This window comes from Lampetra planeri, chromosome 26 (assembly GCF_965212315.1).
Source record: "Lampetra planeri chromosome 26, kcLamPlan1.2.h2, whole genome shotgun sequence".
Classification (NCBI taxonomy): domain Eukaryota; kingdom Metazoa; phylum Chordata; class Hyperoartia; order Petromyzontiformes; family Petromyzontidae; genus Lampetra; species Lampetra planeri.
Genome location: NC_136132.1, coordinates 11,620,941 through 11,646,099, shown reverse-complemented (window position 1 = coordinate 11,646,099; position 25,159 = coordinate 11,620,941). Strand labels below are relative to the sequence as shown.

Sequence of the window (25,159 nt, the reverse complement as noted above, 5' to 3'; positions counted from 1 at the left end):
CGCAATTACGGCCGGCCGCGACCCCGTATTCAGGACCATTACGAACGGCTCACTGTCCCCTCTCACCATGGTTTGAGCAACCGCTAAGTCGAGGCCCTTACTGGCTCTGTTTGACGGCCCCAACAGCACCCCCTGTGCCTCCGCACCCACCTCGAGTGGCTTCCTGAACCGAAGGGGTACTAACATTTGCGATCCCGGGGGTACCCGTACAGTGTGAGTCGCCAGCGCCTGCACCGTCGCACAAACCGTGCGCACTTTGATAGGGCTTGACAAGAAGGCAACCCGCCGACCTGACGGAAGCTCTATGCAGGCCTGATCAATAAGAATTTTGATGGGCATTTTTGACAAAAAGCCCGTACCTAGCAAACAGGGAACGGCCAGCGATGATGATACAAAAATAGGGCCCGCTAATTTAATGTCCCCAATGCAAATAGTCGCCCGAATCTGGCCGATGATCCCCAGGGATCCCCCATTCGCCGCATAAAATGGCACATCTACCGGCAGAAGGGGTCTACTTTGGACGGGAAGGATGTTATAAATAAGGTCCGAGATGATGGTGGCCGACGCACCCGTGTCAACAAGCACCCGGACCTCAACCCCGTCAATGAACCCCGTTACCACGGACGACCCGGCTGACGCAGCCACGATCCTGTGGGCCAATTGGGACCACTCGACTGCTTGCGGGCCGCGTACGGACCCCCCCCCGCCGAATTGAACCCCCGGCACCCAGCCGCGAACCCCCCACCGCGAAGCGGCGACCCGAATGTGCCGTGTTTGTGGACCGAACGTGTGAGGTGCCGCGACTTGCCGGGTTTTGTTGGGACGACTTGTGGCCCTGGTCGTCGTCCCGACGTGGTCCTGCGATGCGCGGACGCGGGGCCCGGCACCCGGCTGCGACGTGACCCCGAAGGCCGCAGTTGTAGCAGACGACGGACGTCGTAGGTTTCGGTTGCTCCAGCTTGCGGGGCGAACGTGTGGGCGAACGACCTCCCGTTCTCCACTCCCCCGGACACGGTGCAGCGAAGGCCCGCTCCTGCACCGCAGCTGGCTGAGGTTCGGCGATCGTGGCGGCCAGTGCCGCATTCCCCGGCCATTTGCAGACGACCCCCGGCTTGCGTTTGAGGACCTCGTACGCGTGAATGCTCGTGGCGATCTCCAGGGAGCAGATCTCCATCTCGTCTGCCACGTTGATGGGGACCCCCAACTCGTGGGCCAACACCAGCAGCTGCTCCGTCACCATGGCGTCCTTCCCCTCCTTATCCATGCGGGGAAAAGCCGCGTCCGCCAAGGCGAGCAGTGCCGTGCGGTAGGCTAGCGTCGTTTCCCCAGCCACCTTCCGCCGATCGTAGAACTGGTGGCGGCACGTGGAGGGCGGCCCGAACACCTTCGCCATCAGGTGTAGTGCGGCCTGGAGCGTAGAGCGGGACGACCTTGCAGCAGATGTGAAGGCTGCAAGCGCGTCGTCGTCAAGCATCGCTGGCAACGCACGCAGGGCAGTGGTGTCGGACCACCCCGACATCTCCTGATGAGCGAGGAACCTTCGTTGGAAGGCTCCCCAGTCGCCCCCATCCGCCTTGAACGCCGACAGCGCGGGCAATCTTTGCTGGAGGACCCGATCGTCGTCGACGTCGGAGAGATTTCCCCGCGCTCCGCTGGAGTTGTGTAAAATGTCGGCTCGGTTGTCAGGCGCAAAATGGAGGGCTCCGGCGCGCGCCGATGACGTGGGCTGCGCTGCGCGGAGGTGTCCGGCCACGTGGCGTCCGTCTTTCCCGCCAATCGGTGGCGGCCCCCCAAAAACGGCGGCAACTTCCAGGCTTTTGGCGCGAAGCGCCCTTTGGCGGGAATCCTCCACCGTCGCTTCCTCCACGACCCCCGCAGCCGTTTTTTCCGCTCGCCGGAACGGAGATGTCGGCCAAGACAGCGGCGGCGGCGAGTAGCAACTCCGCCAAGCGGGCGTGCGCGTCCTGGAGGCCGGTGTCGGAGGCAAGCGGAGCGTCGGCCATCACCGCGAAGTGCTGCATCGGCGGCAACTCCTCGTCCTCTACTCCCGAGGTCGGTGTCCCCGGTACGCAGTCGTCATCCCGACCTCGCTCGTGGGTACGGGTAGTCTTCCTTGTGTCCATACTTCTTGAAGACAGGTTTACTTCTGACGCCAGTTGTAATGTAGTAACTCCACGGGAGACGACTTCACGGGTAACACACTCTTTATTTTATCAAACTTGGTTACAGGTGACTAACACCTACTTTGTATCTCGGGTGACAAACACCCACTTCGCTACTCGGCGACTAACGCCCACTGAGTTACTCGGATGACCAACATCCACTTAGTACTCGGGTGACAAACACCCACTTAGCTACTTGGCGACTAACGCCCACTGAGTTACTCGGATGACCAACATCCACTTAGTACTCGGGTGACAAACACCCACTTAGCTACTTGGCGACTAACGCCCACTGAGCTACTCGGATGACCAACATCCTCTTAGCTACTTGGCGACTAACGCCACTGAGCTACTCGGATGACCAACATCCACTTAGTACTCGGGTGACAAACACCCACTTAGCTACTTGGCGACTAACGGCCACTGAGCTACTCGGATGACCAACATCCACTTAGCTACTCGGCGACTAACGCCACTGAGCTACTCGGCTTCACTAGGTCTTCAGCTCCGTCTTCGGGTCTTCAACTGGGTAACTCTCCCCGAGTGCTCTCGCGCGTCCCCCTTTATACCCCACCTGCGGACGTCGCTGCGAGCACCCACTTATTCGACCAATCACCGGGTGCCGGCTACGATCCTCTTTTCCCACATCTCATCGTGCCTCACCACTCACTCCGCGCCGCCTCGTCATCTGTCACTCCCGGCGCGCGCGTCCACACCACGCCCACAACGCGTGCCCAACCCCGCACCCCGCGCCGCCCCGTGATCCATCACTGTCACAGTCGGCGCACGTCAATACCACCACTACACATGCACGTTGGGATTGCCTGCCCGTCGACTTCTCGACCGCAATCCCCCACGGTGTAAATACGCAGAGCTTCCTCCTCGCTCAAAGCAACGGAACGTGTCGTAGTGCTGCCGAGCTAGCGCACACGCGTTAGTGCTGCTCGTTGCTGGCCGCCATGACGTGTGCAGGCCCTGGCGCCTCTGTGGCTCAGGAATGTTGCTCGAATGCATGGAGAGCGACGCCAATACTCACGCGTGCACACAAGGACGATCAAACAAGAGCAAAGATCCCCCGTACACAAACCTTTAGCGGGGCTGTTGTTGGGGGCAAGCTCTGTTAGCGAGCGCCTACGATGATGGCGATGTTTACACACCGCACCAGGTACTCATTTGAGGCCGAGTCGACCTAGGGGAGGCCCAGGATCGGTTCAGATAATCGTAACCGGTGTTGGTGGTCGCGAGCGGGAATCGAAGTGGGTTCAAAGCGCAACACCGCCGCTCCTCAAGCAGAGCATGCGTGTCCATTCAGCCCTGCACATATTACAGAGACGAGGTACACACACAAGTACAAAGATCCCCCAGGTAGCCTTCAACAAACCATTAGGACAAATGCCAATGGCGAGCATCTATGAATGCAAGCCCGGTACACGACTGGCGGTATTGGCCATCACCGCGCCTGGCCGCCTTTGTCTCCCCCCAACACCAGGTCACTCATTGAGCTCTGAGTCGACGTCGGGGGAGACCCGGCGACCCGTTCGGATGTTCTGCCACTGACGTTAACCGCAGCCGGGAATCGAACTCGGGTGAGACACCATCACCCATCACGACACCATCACCCATCACGACACCATCACTCATCACGACACCATCACTCATCACGACACCATCACTCATCACGACACCATCACTCATCACGACACCATCACCCATCACGACACCATCACCCATTACCCATCACGACACCATCACCCATCACGACACCATCACCCATCACCCATCACGACACCATAACTCATCACGACACCATCACCCATCACTCATCACGACACCATCACCCATCACCCATCACGACACCATCACTCATCACGACACCATCACCCATCACGACACCATCACACATCACGACACCATCACCCATCACGACACCATCACTCATCACGACACCATCACCCATCACGACACCATGACCCATCACGACACCATCACCCATCACGACACCATCACCCATCACGACACCATCACTCATCACGACACCATCACCCATCACGACACCATCACTCATCACGACACCATCACTCATCACGACACCATCACCCATCACGACACCATCACTCATCACGACACCATCACTCATCACGACACCATCACCCATCACGACACCATCACTCATCACGACACCATCACTCATCACGACACCATCACCCATCACGACACCATCACTCATCACGACACCATCACCCATCACGACACCATCACCCATCACGACACCATCACCCATCACCCATCACGACACCATCACTCATCACGACACCATCACCCATCACCCATCACGACACCATCACTCATCACGACACCATCACCCATCACGACACCATCACTCATCACGACACCATCACCCATCACGACACCATCACTCATCACGACACCATCACCCATCACGACACCATCACCCATCACGACACCATCACTCATCACGACACCATCACCCATCACGACACCATCACTCATCACGACACCATCACCCATCACGACACCATCACCCATCACGACACCATCACTCATGACGACACCATCACCCAACACGACACCATCACCCATCACGACACCATCAATCACTCATCACGACACCATCACCCATCACGACATCATCACTCATCACGACACCATCACTCATCACGACACCATCACCCATCACGACACCATCACCCATCACGACACCATCACTCATCACGACACCATCACTCATCACGACACCATCACCCATCACGACACCATCACTCAAAACGACACCATCACTCATCACGACACCATCACTCATCACGACACCATCACCCATCACGACACCATCACTCATCACGACACCATCACTCATCAGTACACCATCACTCATCACGACACCATCACCCATCACGACACCATCAACCATCACGACACCATCACTCATCACGACACCATCACTCATCAGGACACCATCACTCATCACGACACCATCACTCATCACGACACCATCACCCATCACGACACCATCACTCATCACGACACCATCACTCATCACGACACCATCACTCATCACGACACCATCACTCATCACGACACCATCACCCATCACGACACCATCACCCATCACGACACCATCACCCATCATGACACCATCACCCATCATGACACCATCACTCATCACGACACCATCACCCATCACGACACCATCACCGATCACGACACCATCACCCATCACGACACCATCACTCATCACGACACCATCACTCATCACGACACCATCACTCATCACGACACCATCACTCATCACGACACCATCACCCATCACGACACCATCACTCATCACGACACCATCACCCATCACGACACCATCACTCATCACGACACCATCACCCATCACGACACCATCACTCATCACGACACCATCACCCATCACGACACCATCACTCATCACGACACCATCACCCATCACGACACCATCACTCATCACGACACCATCACTCATCACGACACCATCACTCATCATGACACCATCACCCATCACGACACCATCACCCATCACGACACCATCACTCATCACGACACCATCACTCATCACGACACCATCACTCATCACGACACCATCACCCATCACGACACCATCACCCATCACGACACCATCACCCATCACGACACCATCACCCATCACGACACCATCACCCATCACGACCCCATCACTCATCACGACACCATCACCCATCACGACACCATCACCCATCACGACACCATCACTCATCACGACACCATCACTCATCACGACACCATCACCCATCACGACACCATCACTCATCACGACACCATCACCCATCACGGCACCATCACTCATCACGACACCATCGCTCATCACGACACCATCACTCATCACGACACCATCACTCATCACGACACCATCACTCATCACGACACCATCACTCATCACGACACCATCACTCATCACGACACCATCACTCATCACGACACCATCACCCATCACGACACCATCACTCATCACGACACCATCACCCATCACGGCACCATCACTCATCACGACACAATCACTCATCACGACACCATCACCCATCATGGCACCATCACTCATCACGACACCATCACCCATCACGACACCATCACTCATCACGACACCATCACTCATCACGACACCATCACTCATCACGGCACCATCACTCATCACGACACCATCACTCATCACGACACCATCGCTCATCACGACACCATCACCCATCACGACACCATCACTCATCATGGCACCATCACCCATCAGGACACCATCACTCATCACGGCACCATCACTCATCACGACACCATCACCCATCACGACACCATCACTCATCACGGCACCATCACCCATCACGACACCATCACTCATCACGGCACCATCACCCATCACGACACCATCACCCATCACGACACCATCACCCATCACGACACCATCACTCATCACGACACCATCACTCATCACGACACCATCACCCATCACGACACCATCACCCATCACGACACCATCACCCATCACGACACCATCACTCATCACGGCACCATCACCCATCACGACACCATCATTCATCACGGCACCATCACCCATCACGACACTATCACCCATCACGACACCATCACCCATCACGACACCATCACTCATCACGACACCATCACTCATCACGACACCATCACTCATCACGACACCATCACCCATCACGACACCATCACCCATCACGACACCATCACCCATCACGACACCATCACCCATCACGACACCATCACCCATCACGACACCATCACTCATCACGACACCATCACCCATCACGACACCATCACCCATCACGACACCATCACTCATCACGACACCATCACCCATCACGACACCATCACTCATCACGACACCATCACCCATCACGACACCATCACTCATCACGACACCATCACCCATCACGACACCATCACTCATCACGACACCATCACCCATCACGACACCATCACTCATCACGACACCATCACTCATCACAACACCATCACTCATCACGACACCATCACTTATCACGACACCATCACTCATCACGACACCATCACTCATCACGACACCATCACCCATCACGACACCATCACCCATCACGACACCATCACCCATCACGACACCATCACTCATCACGACACCATCACGCATCACGACACCATCACTCATCACGACACCATCACCCATCACGACACCATCACTCATCACGACACCATCACCCATCACGACCCCATCACTCATCACGACACCATCACCCATCACGACACCATCACCCATCACGACACCATCACTCATCACGACACCATCACCCATCACGACACCATCACTCATCACGACACCATCACTCATCACGACACCATCACTCATCATGGCACCATCACTCATCACGACACCATCACTCATCACGACACCATCACTCATCACGACACCATCACCCATCACGACACCATCACTCATCACGGCACCATCACCCATCAGGACACCATCACTCATCACGGCACCATCACTCATCACGACACCATCACCCATCACGACACCATCACTCATCACGGCACCATCACCCATCACGACACCATCACTCATCACGGCACCATCACCCATCACGACACCATCACCCATCACGACACCATCACCCATCACGACACCATCACTCATCACGACACCATCACTCATCACGACACCATCACCCATCACGACACCATCACCCATCACGACACCATCACCCATCACGACACCATCACTCATCACGGCACCATCACCCATCACGACACCATCACTCAACACGGCACCATCACCCATCACGACACCATCACCCATCACGACACCATCACCCATCACGACACCATCACTCATCACGACACCATCACTCATCACGACACCATCACTCATCACGACACCATCACCCATCACGACACCATCACTCATCACGACACCATCACCCATCACGACACCATCACCCATCACGACACCATCACTCATCACGACACGATCACCCATCACGACACCATCACTCATCACGACACCATCACTCATCACGACACCATCATCCATCACGACACCATCACTCATCACGACACCATCACTCATCACAACACCATCACTCATCACGACACCATCACTTATCACGACACCATCACTCATCACGACACCATCACTCATCACGACACCATCACCCATCACGACACCATCACCCATCACGACACCATCACCCATCACGACACCATCACCCATCACGACACCATCACTCATCACGACACCATCACTCATCACGACACCATCACCCATCACGACACCATCACCCATCACGACACCATCTCCCATCACGACACCATCACTCATCACGGCACCATCACCCATCACGACACCATCACTCAACACGGCACCATCACCCATCACGACACCATCACCCATCACGACACCATCACCCATCACGACACCATCACTCATCACGACACCATCACTCATCACGACACCATCACTCATCACGACACCATCACCCATCACGACACCATCACCCATCATGACACCATCACCCATCACGACACCATCACCCATCACGACACCATCACCCATCACGACACCATCACTCATCACGACACCATCACCCATCACGACACCATCACCCATCACGACACCATCACTCATCACGACACCATCACCCATCACGACACCATCACTCATCACGACACCATCACCCATCACGACACCATCACTCATCACGACACCATCACCCATCACGACACCATCACTCATCACGACACCATCACCCATCACGACACCATCACTCATCACGACACCATCACTCATCACAACACCATCACTCATCACGACACCATCACTTATCACGACACCATCACTCATCACGACACCATCACTCATCACGACACCATCACCCATCACGACACCATCACCCATCACGACACCATCACCCATCACGACACCATCACTCATCACGACACCATCACTCATCACGACACCATCACTCATCACGACATCATCACCCATCACGACACCATCACTCATCACGACACCATCACCCATCACGACCCCATCACTCATCACGACACCATCACCCATCACGACACCATCACGACACCATCACTCATCACGACACCATCACCCATCACGACACCATCACTCATCACGACACCATCACTCATCACGACACCATCACTCATCACGACACCATCACTCATCACGACACCATCACTCATCACGACACCATCACTCATCACGACACCATCACTCATCACGACACCATCACTCATCACGACACCATCACTTATCACGACACCATCACTCATCACGACACCATCACCCATCACGACACCATCACTCATCACGACACCATCACCCATCACGACACCATCATCCATCACGACACCATCACCCATCACGACACCATCACTCATCATGACACCATCACCCATCACGACACCATCACTCATCACGACACCATCACTCATCACGACATCATCACTCATCACGACACCATCACTCATCACGACACCATCACTCATCACGACACCATCACTCATCACGACACCATCACTCATCACGACACCATCACTCATCACGACACCATCACTCATCACGACACCATCACTCATCACGACACCATCACCCATCACGACACCATCACTCATCACGACACCATCACCCATCACGACCCCATCACTCATCACGACACCATCACCCATCACGACACCATCACCCATCACGACACCATCACTCATCACGACACCATCACCCATCACGACACCATCACTCATCACGACACCATCACTCATCACGACACCATCTCTCATCACGACACCATCACTCATCACGACACCATCACCCATCACGACCCCATCACTCATCACGACACCATCACCCATCACGACACCATCACCCATCACGACACCATCACTCATCACGACACCATCACCCATCACGACACCATCACCCATCACGACACCATCACCCATCACGACACCATCACTCATCACGACACCATCACCCATCACGACACCATCACTCATCACGACACCATCACTCATCACGACACCATCACTCATCACGACACCATCACTCATCACGACACCATCACTCATCACGACACCATCACTCATCACGACACCATCACTCATCACGACACCATCACCCATCACGACACCATCACTCATCACGACACCATCACCCATCACGACCCCATCACTCATCACGACACCATCACCCATCACGACACCATCACCCATCACGACACCATCACTCATCACGACACCATCACCCATCACGACACCATCACTCATCACGACACCATCACTCATCACGACACCATCACTCATCACGACACCATCACTCATCACGACACCATCACCCATCACGACCCCATCACTCATCACGACACCATCACCCATCACGACACCATCACTCATCACGACACCATCACCCATCACGACACCATCACTCAACACTCATCACGACACCATCACTCATCACGACACCCCCGTACGTCCGCTCGGATGCCAGTAACCTCGGCGTTGGATGCCTGTGACCTGAATGGGTTCTGTCACCCACGTGTTCCTCTCTCTCTCTTCCTCTCCATGCGCATTCACAGCGTGCATCTCTCCACGCTTGTTTTACGCACTTTTCAACTTTTGTTCCAATTTCTGAACCGCTCCTGTGCCACCTATAGGTCGATTCGGCACTGAGAAGACAAAGGCGGCCGGGCGTGGTCTTGGTCACCTATCCAATGTGTTGTGTTGACCTTCATAGGCGATCGTGAACAGCACTTATCTCGAGGCGTTTGTGCCAGGCTAGGTGCACTTTGAGGTCACATGTGAAGTGTCGAAGGCCTACTTGCAGGAGGTCACGAAACAGACCCAGGTGCCATGGGTGACTGACTGAGATGACTGGCAGATGCACCAACTGTACTCCCCACTTTGCCAACTTTCTGCGTTTTATCCGCCCAGCGCTCTGCTCGTTGTTGTGAACATCGCCCCTCCGCCCTCCGTTGTTGCTGGAGGGCGATTGCCTCAACTCCTCATCAGCGTCCTTCACGAACCTCCTCCACAGAAGCCGATGTTGACCCCGCTGGTACCACTCACGGGCAAGTCCAACCACCTCCACGTTCTTCTGAACCACATCAGTCCGTCGCGTCTCTCGTCTGTGCTTCGCGCGTTAAGCCTCATCCATCCGGTCAAACAGAAGCGCCTTGATAGATGGGGGTACACGGGCTCGGCGCGGGCGAGAGAAGAGGCGGACTGACGTGGTACAGAAGGATGTGGAGTTCAATCGACGTGCACTCTCACAAAAGACAAAGATTCCCCGTATTGCCTTACCAGACTATTGGGGCAAGTGCTGTTAGCGAGCACCTATTAAGGCCGGAACGGCACACGAGGGGGTAGATGGCCAGCACCACGCCCGACCGCCTTTGTCTCCCCAGTGGCGATGTTTACGCACCGAACCAGGTACTCATTGGAGGCGTATGGGAGGCCCAGGACCGGTTCAGATAATCGTCACTGGTGTTGGCAGTGAGGGGGAATCGAACTCGGGTCGCCGGGTTCGTAGCGCAGCGCTAACCGCTCCAAACGTACACACGCTCACATGCGGGCTTTCACTTCCCGCTCGATATTTCCCGAAACGCTGCTCGACTGGCTTGAGATCAGTCGGATTTATCTGCGTAAGGCACCTCCAACTGGAGTAGAAAGTGCGCCTTCCCATTACAATAATTATAGTCGTGCATAATTGCACACCTATATTACTAACATGATGTGAACATGTTTATAAACGAGGACTAAATAATGCGAGATGGACAAGTTGATATTCGTACGTGTACAACAAAACACACAAAAAAGACAAAGAGCCCCGTGTAGCCTTACGCAGGCTGTTGGGGCAAGTGCTGTTAGCGAGCACATATGAGGGCCCGAAACGGCATTCGAGGGGGGTGGGTGGCCAGCCCCACGCCCGACCGCCTTTGTCTCCCCAGTGGCGATGTGTACACACCGCACCAGGCCGTCCTTCCCCCGCACATCGGGAGCCCACGTACGTTGCGACAGCAGTTCAACACACATACTAATTTGAGGCTGAGTCGACCTTGGGGAGACTCAGGACCGGTTCAGATACTCGTCACCGAAATTGGCTGTGGGCGGGTATCAAACTTGGGGATTGGTGGATTTTTTCGCAAGCGCAGTGCAGCGCTAACCACTGCGCCACCGCTCCCCACATTCAAAGGCAACGTATAGCCTCTACTAGACTGTTGGGGCAAGTGCTGTTAGCGAGCACCTATGAACCCCGACACGACACACGAGGGGGTGGGTGGCCAGCACCATGCCCGGCAGCCTTTGTCTCTCCAGTGGCGATGTTTACGCACCGCACCAGGTACTCATTTGAGGCCGAGTCGACCTAGGGGAAGTCCAGGACCGGCTCAAATCATCGTCACCGGTTTTGGCCGTGAGTGGGAAAAGAACTGGGGACGCTGTGTTCATAGCGCAGCGCGCTAACCACTACACTACCGCTCCCCGTATACAACACACACACACAGACACACACACAGACACACACACAGACACACACACACAGACACACAGAGACACACACAGACACACACCTTCGCGCGCACACACACACACAAACACACACCTTCGCTTGCACACACACACACAGACACACACCTTCGCTTGCATACACACACCTTCGCTTGCACACACACAGACACACACACAGACACACACCTTCGCTTGCACACACACACACACACAGACACACACCTTCGCTTGCACACACACACCTTCGCTTGCACACACACAGACACACACACAGACACACACCTTCGCTTGCACACACACAGACACACACACACAGACACACACCTTCGCTTGCACACACACACAGACACACACACAGACACACACACAGACACACACCTTCGCTTGCACACACACACAGACACACACACACAGACACACACCTTCGCTTGCACACACACACAGACACACAGACACACACAGACACACACACAGACACACACCTTCGCTTGCACACACACACAGACACACCCCTTCGCTTGCACACACACACAGACACACACACACACAGACACATACCTTCGCTTGCACGCACACACACAGACACACACACAGACACACACCTTCGCTTGCACACACACACACACAGACACACACACAGACACACACCTTCGCTTGCACACACACACAGACACACACAGACACACACCTACGCTTGCACACACACAGATACAAAGATAAAGACAAAGACCCCCCGTGTAGTCTTAACATACTGTAGGGGCAAGTGCTGTTAGCGAGCACCTCAGACACAAACACAGACACACACACAGACACACACCTTCACTTGCACACACACAGACACACACACAGACACACACATAGACACACACAAAGACACACACCTTCGCTTACACACACACACAGACACACACTTTCGCTTGCACACACACACACACTCCGGGGTGGGAGGGGAGGGGAGACGCCCAAAGCTGCATGAAAGATGGATCTGAAGCTCAAAGTGCCTTTGCCACGAGACATTAAAATGCGATCACATCTGGCGCGTTTCACAGATTGGTGAAGTCATTAAAGCTGCCTCATTAAAACTGCACGCCATTAAGAGCGCACGCGGCGGGGATGGAGGTGTTGGGGGGGAGGGGGAGGGGGGGAGGGGGGGGGCACGGGGCAGGGGGGGGGTGCGGTCCGCAGAGACGAGCGCACGGTGTGTGTGTACACGGTGTGTGTGTACACGGTGTGTGTGTACACGGTGTGTACACGGTGTGTGTGTGTACACAGTGTGTGTACACCGTGTGTGTGTGTACACGGTGTGTGTGTGTACACGGTGTGTGTGTACACAGAGTGTGTGTGTACACAGTGTGTGTGTACACGGGGAGAGTGTGTGTGTATACACACGGAGTGTGTGTGTACACGGGGTGGGGGGGGGGGTGTACATGGGGAGTATGTGTGTGTGTGTACACGGTGTGTGTGTACACGGAGTGTGTGTACACGTGGAGTGTGTGTGTACACGGTGTGTGTGTACACGGTGAGTGTGTGTACACGGTGTGTGTGTACATGGGGAGTGCGTATCTCCTTTTGGTGGCGTGGCTACCGAGTATCCGAACGGCATGGGTGAATGCACCTATGCACCTATGAACCTATGCACCTATGTAACTATTGACCCATGCGTGTGTGTAGATATTGAATTGCTTGTGTGCCCGGGTGCGTTCAAGGGATGGCTCCATGTTGGCCGAGCGCGTTACACGTGCTGATGATCTATTGATTTCTGCTCACTCTGAGAATGAATCAGAGACGCTACTCCTGATCCTGGAGCGTGCCACTAAGAGATGGGGCCTTACCATCAGCGCCACAAAAGAACGAAGCACCTGCCTCGGTATTTTATGTCATCGAATGCTCCACCCCCTCCACTCCCCGTGAGTGATGGGGCAGTATTGGAGAGAGCGTAGACGTTCACGTACGTGGGAAGTGTGCTCATGACCAGAGTGGCAATACACGCGATTTTCATCAACTGCGCAACGCTGCTGTGTGTAAGATACTTGGTCTGTCACTCCACACAAAGCTCCGAGTCTGCGCTGCCACGGCTATGCCCTTCATTCTCTATCCTTGCAACGCGTGTACCGCTTTGTAGGAACATCTGCGTTGGTTTGAAACATTTGGGCTAGCCTACCTATGGCCAATCTTGGGTTTAACCACACTGAATTGTGTGAGACGCTCACGGATCCTTGAAAAATCTGGACACAGTCCCATCGGCGAGCTCCTCCGGCAGGCGATGCTGCATTGGCTGGGTCATGTAGCCCGATGCCCATCCACCGCATGCCCAAACAGCTTCTGTTTAGCCGGGTAGAGGGGGCTAAACGGGCGCGGCGCGGGCTAGAGAAGAGATGGAGTGATGTGGTACAGGAGGACGTGGAGCTGAATGGACTTGCCGATGACTGGTACCAGCGGTGTCAAGATCGGCCTCTGTGGAGGAGGCTCGTGAAGGCCGCTACTGGGCAGTTGGAGGCAGTCGCCCTCCAACAACAACGGAGGGCGGAGGAGCGACGCTCACAACAATTAGCGGAGTACCGTGCGGCTAAAGCACAGCAAGTTGGCACAGTAGGGGGCACAGGTGGTGCATCTGCCAGTCATCTCATTCAGTCGACCCATGGTACCTGGGTCTGTCCCGTGACCACTGGCCGACAGGCCTTCCACACGTGGCCTCAGGGGTGCCTGGTGCCAGCGATGTGATGACCTTACTGCCATTTTAGTTGTAGCGTGTGTCTGTGTATGTCGGGAAGGGGGGGGGGGGCAGTGGTGTAGCGATTAACGCAAATTGGTCCTGAGCCTCCCCTAGGTCGACTCAGCCTCAAACGATACTGCGTTTCTCGCCGCCCACCCACCTGTGCTCGCCGCCCCTCCGCTTGCCGCTCTCGTTGAGCTCCAGGAGGAGGTCGGGGGAGTCGAAGGGCGAGGCGAGCGAGGGGGTCCCCGCCGGGGTGCAGGGCCCCCCGTTGGGGGTCGCCACGGACGACAGGGTCGGGTGAGCGGGCGGCATCGGCGGGAGTTGGGGGGCGCCCCCCACCCCGGCACCGACCAGGCCCCCCAGCTCGAGCAGGAGGTGCTGGTGAGTGGAGAGGTACTGGGCGGGGGGCAGCTTGGCCAGGCGCGCGCAGTGCAGCAGTTCGCGCTGCAGGAGCGGCAGGTTCGCCTGGGGGGTCACGTGGGGGGGGGGGGGACGGGTGGGCATGGTTGGCACGGGTGGGCATGGTTGGCACGGGTGGGCATGGGTGAGACAGGCAAGGGGAATTGGGTCGATGCGCGGACCTCCAACGGCTTGATTAGTTTACGTTAAAACTTTCGTGACTGCAGGAATTCATATTCTTTGGTTCAATCGGTAAAGTCGCGTAGAAATGTTTAAAATAAAATAAATAATAAAAACCATTAATGTAGACTCTAGCCTGGTTCTTAACCTCGGTGAGTGTACTGGCAGTCTATAATGTTTTTAATTATATTTTTTATTCCTGAAATAACCAAGAATAAGTCTACATTATAAACTGCTAGTACACTCACTCAGTTTAATAACCATTGCGACAGTCTATATTATAGAATGCCAGTACGCTCACCCAACTTAAAAACCAGGCTTCAGTCTACACTATAGACTGCCAGTACACTCACTCCGATTAAGAGCCAGGCTACAGTCTACATTAATGTTTATTTTTTATTCATAATTTTTATTATTTTTCTGTCTTCACCGAAAGAACCAAAGAATAGTTCACGTTAAATTCGCACAGCATGTGTGCGTGTACGGCGACACAAAGACAAATATCTCCCGTATAGCCTTAACATACTTTTGAGGCAAGTGGCGTGAAGGCCGGGATGGCACGCCAGGGGGTGGGTGGCCAATGTCTCCCTAGTGGCTATTTTTATGCAACGTACCAGGTTATCATTTGAGGCTGAATCAACCTAGGGGAGACCCAGGACCGGTTCAGAAAATCGTGACCGATGTTGGCCATGGACAGGAATCCAACTCGGGTGGCCGGGTTCGTAGTGCATCGCACTAATCGCTACACTACCACTCCCCACCGACTACGTACACTCAACCCACACACCCACTCACCCACTCCCACACTCACCCACTCACACACTCACCCACTCACACACTCGCCCACTCACTCACTCACTCACTCCCACACTCACCCACTCACACACTCACCCACTCACCCACTCACCCACTCCCAAACTCACCCACTCACACACTCACCCACTCACACACTCGCCCACTCACTCACTCACTCACTCACTCCCACACTCACCCACTCACACACTCACCCACTCACCCACTCACCCACTCCCAAACTCACCCACTCACCCACTCACCCACTCCGACACTCACACACTCACACACTTCCACACTCACCCACTCACCCACTCACACACTCACCCACTCCCACACTCACCCACACTCACACACTCACCCACTCCCACACTCACCCACTCACACACTCACCGACTCACACACTCCCACACTCACCTACTCACCCACTCACACACTCACCCACTCACACACTCAACCCACACACCCACTCACACACTCACCCACTCACCCACTCACACACTCACCCACTCACACACTCACCCACTCACATACTCACCCACTCACTCACTCCCACACTCACCCACTAACACACTCACCCACTCACTCACTCACTCACCCACTCACTCACTCCCACACTCACCCACTCACACACTCACCCACTCACACACTCACCCACTCACGCACTCACTCACCCACTCACTCACTCACCCACTCACCCGCTCACCCACTCACCCACTCACACACTCACCCACTCACACACACACTCACCCACTCACTCACTCACCCACTCACTCACTCCCACACTCACCCACTCACACACTCACCCACTCACACACTCACCCACTCACTCACCCACTAACTCACTCACCCACTCACCCACTCACACACTCACCCACTCACACACTCACCCACTCACACACTCACCCACTCACCCACGCACACACTCACCCACTCACTCACTCACCCACTAACTCACTCACCCACTCACCCACTCACACACTCACCCACTCACACACTCACCCACTCACACACTCACCCACTCACCCACGCACACACTCACCCACTCACTCACTCACCCACTCACACACTCACCCACTCACACACTCACCCACTCACTCACTCACTCACCCACTCACTCACACACTCACCCACTCACACACTCACACACTCACCCACTCACCCACTCCCACACTCACCCACTCACACACTCACACACTCACACACTCACCCACTCACCCACTCCCACACTCACACACTCACCCTTTCACACACTCACCCACTCACCCACTCACATACTCACCAACTCAATCACTCCCACAATCACCCACTAACACACTCACCCACTCACTCACTCACTCACCCACTCACTCACTCCCACACTCACCCACTCACACACTCACCCACTCACACACTCACCCACTCACACACTCACCCACTCACTCACCCACTCACTCACTCACCCACTCACCCACTCACCCACTCACACACTCACCCACTCACACACTCACCCACTCACTCACTCACTCACCCACTCACTCACTCCCACACTCACCCACTCACACACTCACCCACTCACACACTCACCCACTCACACACTCACCCACTCACTCACCCACTCACTCACTCACTCACCCACTCACCCACTCACCCACTCACACACTCACCCACTCACACACTAACCCACTCACACACTCACCCACTCACCCACTCACACACTCACCCACTCACTCACTCACCCACTCACACACTCACCCACTCACCCACTCACACACTCACCCACTCACTCACTCACTCACTCACTTACACACTCACCCACTCACACACTCACCCACTCACCCACTCACACACTCACCCACTCACTCACTCACTCACCCACTCACTCACACACTCACCCACTCACACACTCACCCACTCACACACTCACCCACTCACCCACTCCCACACTCACCCACTCACACACTCACACACTCACACACTCACCCACTCACCCACTCCCACACTCACACACTCACACACTCAACCACTCCCACACTCACCCACTCACCCACTCACACACTCACCCACTCCCACACTCACAACTCACACACTTCCACACTCACCCACTCACCCACTCACACACTCACATACTCACCCACTCCCACACTCACCCACACTCACCTACTCACACACTCACCCACTCACAAACTCCCACACTCACCCACTCTCACACTCACCCGCTCACCCACTCACACACTCACCCACTCACACTCACCCACTCACCCCCTCCCACACTCACTCACTCACTCACACACACACTCACCCACTCACTCATTCACCCACACTCACCCACTCACTCACTCTCCCACTCCCACACTCACTCACTCACCCACTCACACACTCACACACTCATCCACTCACCCACTCACACACTCCCACACTCACCCACTCACCCACTCACTCACTCACTCACCCACTCACACACTCACCCACTCACACACTCACTCACTCATCCACACTCACCCACTCACTCACTCACTCACCCACTCACCCACTATCACACTCACTCACCCAATCACACACTCACCCACTCACCCACTCACACACTCCCACACTCACCCACTCACCCACTCACACACTCACCCACTCACCCACTCACCCACTCCCACACTCACCCACTCACCCACTCTCACACTCACCCACTCACTCACTCACTCACTCACACACTCTCACACTCACACACTCCCACACTCACCCACTCACCCACTCACTCACCCACTCACACACTCACCCACTCACCCACACTCATCCACTCTCACACTCACACACTCCCACACTCACTCACCCACTCACTCACTCACCCACTCCCACACTCACTCACTCACCCACTCACATACTCACCCACTCACACACTCCCACACTCACCCACTCACACACTCTCTCTCACCCACTCACCCACTCACCCACTCACCCACTCCCACACTCACTCACTCACTCACCCACTTACCTACTCACCCACTCACCCACTCACACACTCACACACTCACCCACTCACACACACACTCAATCACTCACACACTCACCCACTCCCACACTCACACACCCACTCACCCACTCGCCCACTCACACACTCACCCACTTCCACACTCACCCACTCCCACATTCACCCACCCACTCACCCACTCACACACTCACCCACTCACTCACTCACTCACTCACTCACATACTCACCCACTTACACACTCACCCACTCCCACACTCACCCACTCCCACACTCACCCACTCACCTACTCACCCACTCTCACACTTACCTACTCACCCACTCACCCACTCACCGACTCACACACTCACTCACTCCCACACTCCCCCACTCACACACACACTCACCCACTCACACACTCACCCACTCCCACACTCCCACACTCACACACACACTCACCCACTCACAATCTCACCCATTCACCCACTCACCCACTCACACACTCACCCACTCCCACACTCACCCACTCCCACACTCACCCACTCACACACTCACCCACTCACCCACTCACTCACTCACACACTCACCCACTCACACACTCACCCACACACTCACTCACACACTCACCCACTCACACACTCACTCACTCACTCACCCACTCACCGACTCACCCACTCCCACACTCACCTACTCACCCACTCACCCACTCACCCACTCACACACTCACCCACTCCCACACTCACTCCCTCCCACACTCACCCACTCACCCCCCTCCCACACTCACCCACTCACCCACTCACCCCCTCCCACACTCACCCACTCCCACACTCACCCACTCACCCTCTCCCACACTCACCCACTCACCCACTCACATACTCACCCACTCACTCACTCCCACACTCAACCACTAACACACTCACCCACTCACTCACTCACTCACCCACTCACTCACTCCCACACTCACCCACTCACACACTCACCCACTCACACACTCACCCACTCACTCACCCACTCACTCACTCACCCACTCACCCACTCACCCACTCACACACTCACCCACTCACACACTCACCCACTCACTCACTCACTCACCCCACTCACTCACTCCCACACTCACCCACTCACACACTCACCCACTCACACACTCACCCACTCACACACTCACCCACTCACTCACCCACTCACTCACTCACTCACCCACTCACCCACTCACCCACTCACACACTCACCCACACACACACTAACCCACTCACACACTCACCCACTCACCCCCTCACACACTCACCCACTCACTCACTCACCCACTCACACACACACCCCACTCACCCACTCACCACACTCACCCCACTCACTCACTCACTTACACACTCACCCACTCACACACACACTCACACACTCACCCACTCACCCACTCACACACTCACCCACTCACTCACTCACTCACCCACTCACTCACTCACACACTCACCCACTCACACACTCACCCACTCACACACTCACCCACTCACCCACTCCCACACTCACACACTCACACACTCAACCACTCCCACACTTACCCACTCACCCACTCACACACTCACCCACTCCCACACTCACAACTCACACACTTCCACACTCACCCACTCACCCACTCACACACTCACATACTCACCCACTCCCACACTCACCCACACTCACCTACTCACACACTCACCCACTCACAAACTCCCACACTCACCCACTCTCACACTCACCCGCCTCACCCACTCACACACTCACCCACTCACATACTCACCCACTCACACACTCCCACACTCACCCACTCACACACTCTCACTCACCCACTCACCCACTCACCCCACTCCCACACTCACTCACTCACTCACCCACTTACCTACTCACCCCACTCACCCACTCACACACTCACACACTCACCCACTCCCACACTCACACACTCACCCACTCACACACACACACTCAATCACTCACACACTCACCCACTCCCACACTCACACACCCACTCACCCACTCGCCCACTCACACACTCACCCACTTCCACACTCACCCACTCCCACATTCACCCACCCACTCACCCACTCACACACTCACCCACTCACTCACTCACTCACTCACACACTCACCCACTTACACACTCACCCCACTCCCACACTCACCCACTCCCACACTCACCCACTCACCTACTCACCCCACTCTCACACTTACCTACTCACCCACTCACCTACTCACCGACTCACACACTCACTCACTCCCACACTCCCCCACTCACACACACACTCACCCACCTCACACACTCACCCACTCCCACACTCCCACACTCACACACACACTCACCACCACATCTCACCCATCTCACCCACCCATTCACCCACTCACCACTCACACACTCACCCACTCCCACACTCACACCCACTCCCACACTCACCCACTCACACACTCACCCCACTCACCCACTCACTCACACACTCACACCACTCACACACTCACCCACTCACTCACTCACACACTCACCCACTCACACACTCACTCACTCACTCACCCACTCACCGACTCACCCACTCCCACACTCACCTACTCACCCACTCACCCACTCACCCACTCACACACTCACCCACTCCCACACTCACCCCCTCCCACACTCACCCCACTCACCCCCCTCCCACACTCACCCCCACTCACCCCCCTCCCACACTCACACACTCCCACACTCACCCACTCACCCTCTCCCACACTCACCCACTCACCCACTCACCCCCTCCCACACTCACCCACTCACCCCCTCCCACACTCACCCCACTCACCCACTCACCCCCTCCCACACTCACCCACTCACCTTGAGGAAGGGGATGACGAAGGGGCGCAGCGGGAAGTTGGTGGCCTCCTGCAGCTTCCCGTGGAAGTCCTCGATACTCAGCGTGGAGTTCTGCACGGACATCACCACGACTGGTCACCAAATGTCACCAAGACCAGCAACGAGATAAGACCGCATGCGTCCAACTTGTACCCTACATCTCACTGGTGACGAGATGTCACTCACCACGTGTGTCCAACTGGGGACCCTGCATCTCACTGATGACGAGATGTCACTCACCACGTGTGTCCAACTGGGACCTACATCTCACTGGTGACGAGATGTCACTCACCACGTGTGTCCAACTGGGACCCTGCATCTCACTGATGACGAGATGTCACTCACCACGTGTGTCCAACTAGGAACTACATCTCACTGGTGACGAGATACCACCACGTGCGTTCCCAGTTGATGAGGACAGCTAGGGGAGGCCTAGGACCGGGTTAGTACAAGAAAAGGCGGCAGTGGGCAGGTGGGGGAATTGTGGGGGGGCAGCAGTGGGGGCGGCAGCGGTGGGGGAGGGGTGGCCGATTGTGGGGGGCATCATTGGGGGGTGGGGGGGGGTGTGCGGGGGCGCGGGGTCAGCTCAGGCAAGTTGAAGCATTTCCTGGCCACGTTGCAGCAGTTCAGCTGCGACATCTCCCGCTGAACTGCTGCAACGTGGCCAGGAAATGCTTCAACTTGCTGAGCTGACGCGCCCCGCACGCCGCCGGGAGCGCGGGGGGCTGTCCCAGCAGGGGGGCAGGGCCCCCCGCGCCGCTCCCCCCACCGCCTCCTCCTCCACTTCCTCCTCCACCGCCGCCGCCTCCTCCTCCACCTCCGTTTCCTCCTCCCCCACCTCCTCCTCCTCCGCCACCTCCACTGCTGCCATGGTATCCGGTCGGTGGGGATGAGGGGGACCCCCCAAGCGAGCCGGCAGACGGGGAGTGGCTGCTGCTGGTGCCGTTAAGCACTGCGGGGGGAGGCGGGGGGGGCGAGGCGGGGGGAGGGGGGGGGCCGCGGGGGGCGGGCGGGGGGGAGGCGGGGGGGGTGTGGGCAGACAGAGTTGGCACGTCCAGTGGCGTGGGGAGGAGGATGACGCCGTGCGGATCACGTGCCGCTGACATTTGTGACGCGCTCTCGCCATGACGCGTCAGTCTGTGTACCTGCCTGTGCCCCCCCCCCCACACAGAACCCAGCCCCCCCCCCCCCCGGCCTCTCCATTTCTCACCCCCTTACCTCCCACCTACCAGTCCCCACTCCTCTTCCCCAGTCAACGTCCCCCCCATCCACCTCCTCCCCCTGTCCCCCTGTCCCACCTCCCCACTCTGCCTCCTCCTCCCCACCGCGACCCGAGGTGGCTGGCGGGGCTGAGAGGCGCCGTGACGACGGCTCCCGCGCCCCAGTGAGAGCTAAATGGAGCTTTACCTGTTGGTGTGGATCTCGCGGGATTAGCGGGGGGGGGGGGGGATTGAGAGGGAGGAAGCCGAGGGGTTGGGTGGGAGGGATTCGGGGGGGGGGGGGAGTAGGGGGAGTGGGGGGGGGTGGGGGGGTGCGGGGGGTGAATAATCCCAACGCGGAGCGCGCAGCCAGATGGGGCTGTCAGAGAGGATTTACGTCGGCACGTCTGGGGGGGGTGGAGGGGGAGGTGGGAGTTGGGGGGAGGGGGGAGAGTGGGGGGCGGGGGAGATGGGGGGGGGGCTCTGCTTAACTCAGCCGTGGGAGGAAACGTCAGCAGCTGGTCCCGGGAGATTAATCTACAGCATGGATCTGATCTCTATCTCTCCCTGCCCGTGCACACCCCCCCTCTCCCTGCCTCTCGCTCTCTCGCTCGCTCGTGTCTGCTCACAGACAATGCGTGTAATGTTCAACATGCCTCTATACCCGCGCCGCGTCTGTACTGCGACCCCCCCCCCCACACTTCCCCGCCCCTTCGCGCCCCACGCTCGACTCGGCAGCAGCTCGGCTCCTCTCCGGTGCGCGCGACAGGGGAGCGCTCCACCCCCCCCCCCCGCGCCCCCCCCCCCAAAATCGGTCGTCCCCATCCCTCACCCCCCACCCACCCACCCCGCGTGTGCACACACCATGATGTGTGCACAGCGGGAGGCCGGGCCGAGGCCACTTCGAGTCGCACTTGTGTCCGTCTCCGTGGCGGGGACGCGGAGCGCGGCGCCTTCGTGCCGATGTCGTCCGACGTGAGACCGCGAGTGCGGGGGGGGGGGGGGGGCTGCGGGGGGGGGCTGCGGGGAGGGGGGCGAGGGGGGGGGGCTGCGGTGGGGGGGGGGGCGAGGGGGGACCCTCGCGCGTGAACGGCACCGGACCTTGGCGAGAATTAACGAGCACAAAGTGTGATCGGGCTGTTCACGCGTCGCGGCTCGACGCGTGACGGACGCTAACGCAGAGTCAGATTCGGAGGCGCGAGAGTTAGAGACCCCCCCCCCCCCCGCCGATCGGTGTGTGCAGCGTGTTCACCCACACGGGCCGAGTGTTCACCCACACGGCCGAGTGTTCACCCACACGGGCCGAGTGTTCACCCACACGGGCCGAGTGTTCACCCACACGGCCGA

General features: G+C 56.8%; 1 protein-coding gene across 1 annotated transcript; it reads right to left on the bottom strand.

The window, feature by feature from the left end:
- Nucleotides 1–14,913: 14,913 nt before the first annotated feature.
- Nucleotides 14,914–22,782, bottom strand: LOC144727756 (protein CBFA2T3-like). Its single transcript, XM_078606815.1, has 2 exons — nt 22,596–22,782; nt 14,914–15,921 (listed from the first exon to the last, which is right to left on the bottom strand). Exons 1-2 carry the CDS (start codon nt 22,695–22,697, stop codon nt 15,580–15,582), a joined length of 444 nt encoding a protein of 147 aa, XP_078462941.1. The 5' UTR covers nt 22,698–22,782; the 3' UTR covers nt 14,914–15,579.
- Between the last annotated feature and the right edge of the window lie 2,377 nt (nt 22,783–25,159).

Coding starts and splice junctions, on each gene's coding strand:
- LOC144727756 (XM_078606815.1), bottom strand. CDS start 22,697: ATGTCCGTGCAGAACTCCACGCTGAGTATCGAGGACTTCCACGGGAAG. Junction 15,922..22,595: donor TCGTCATCCCCTTCCTCAAG/GTGAGTGGGTGA, acceptor GTGACCCCCCAG/GCGAACCTGCCGCTCCTGCA.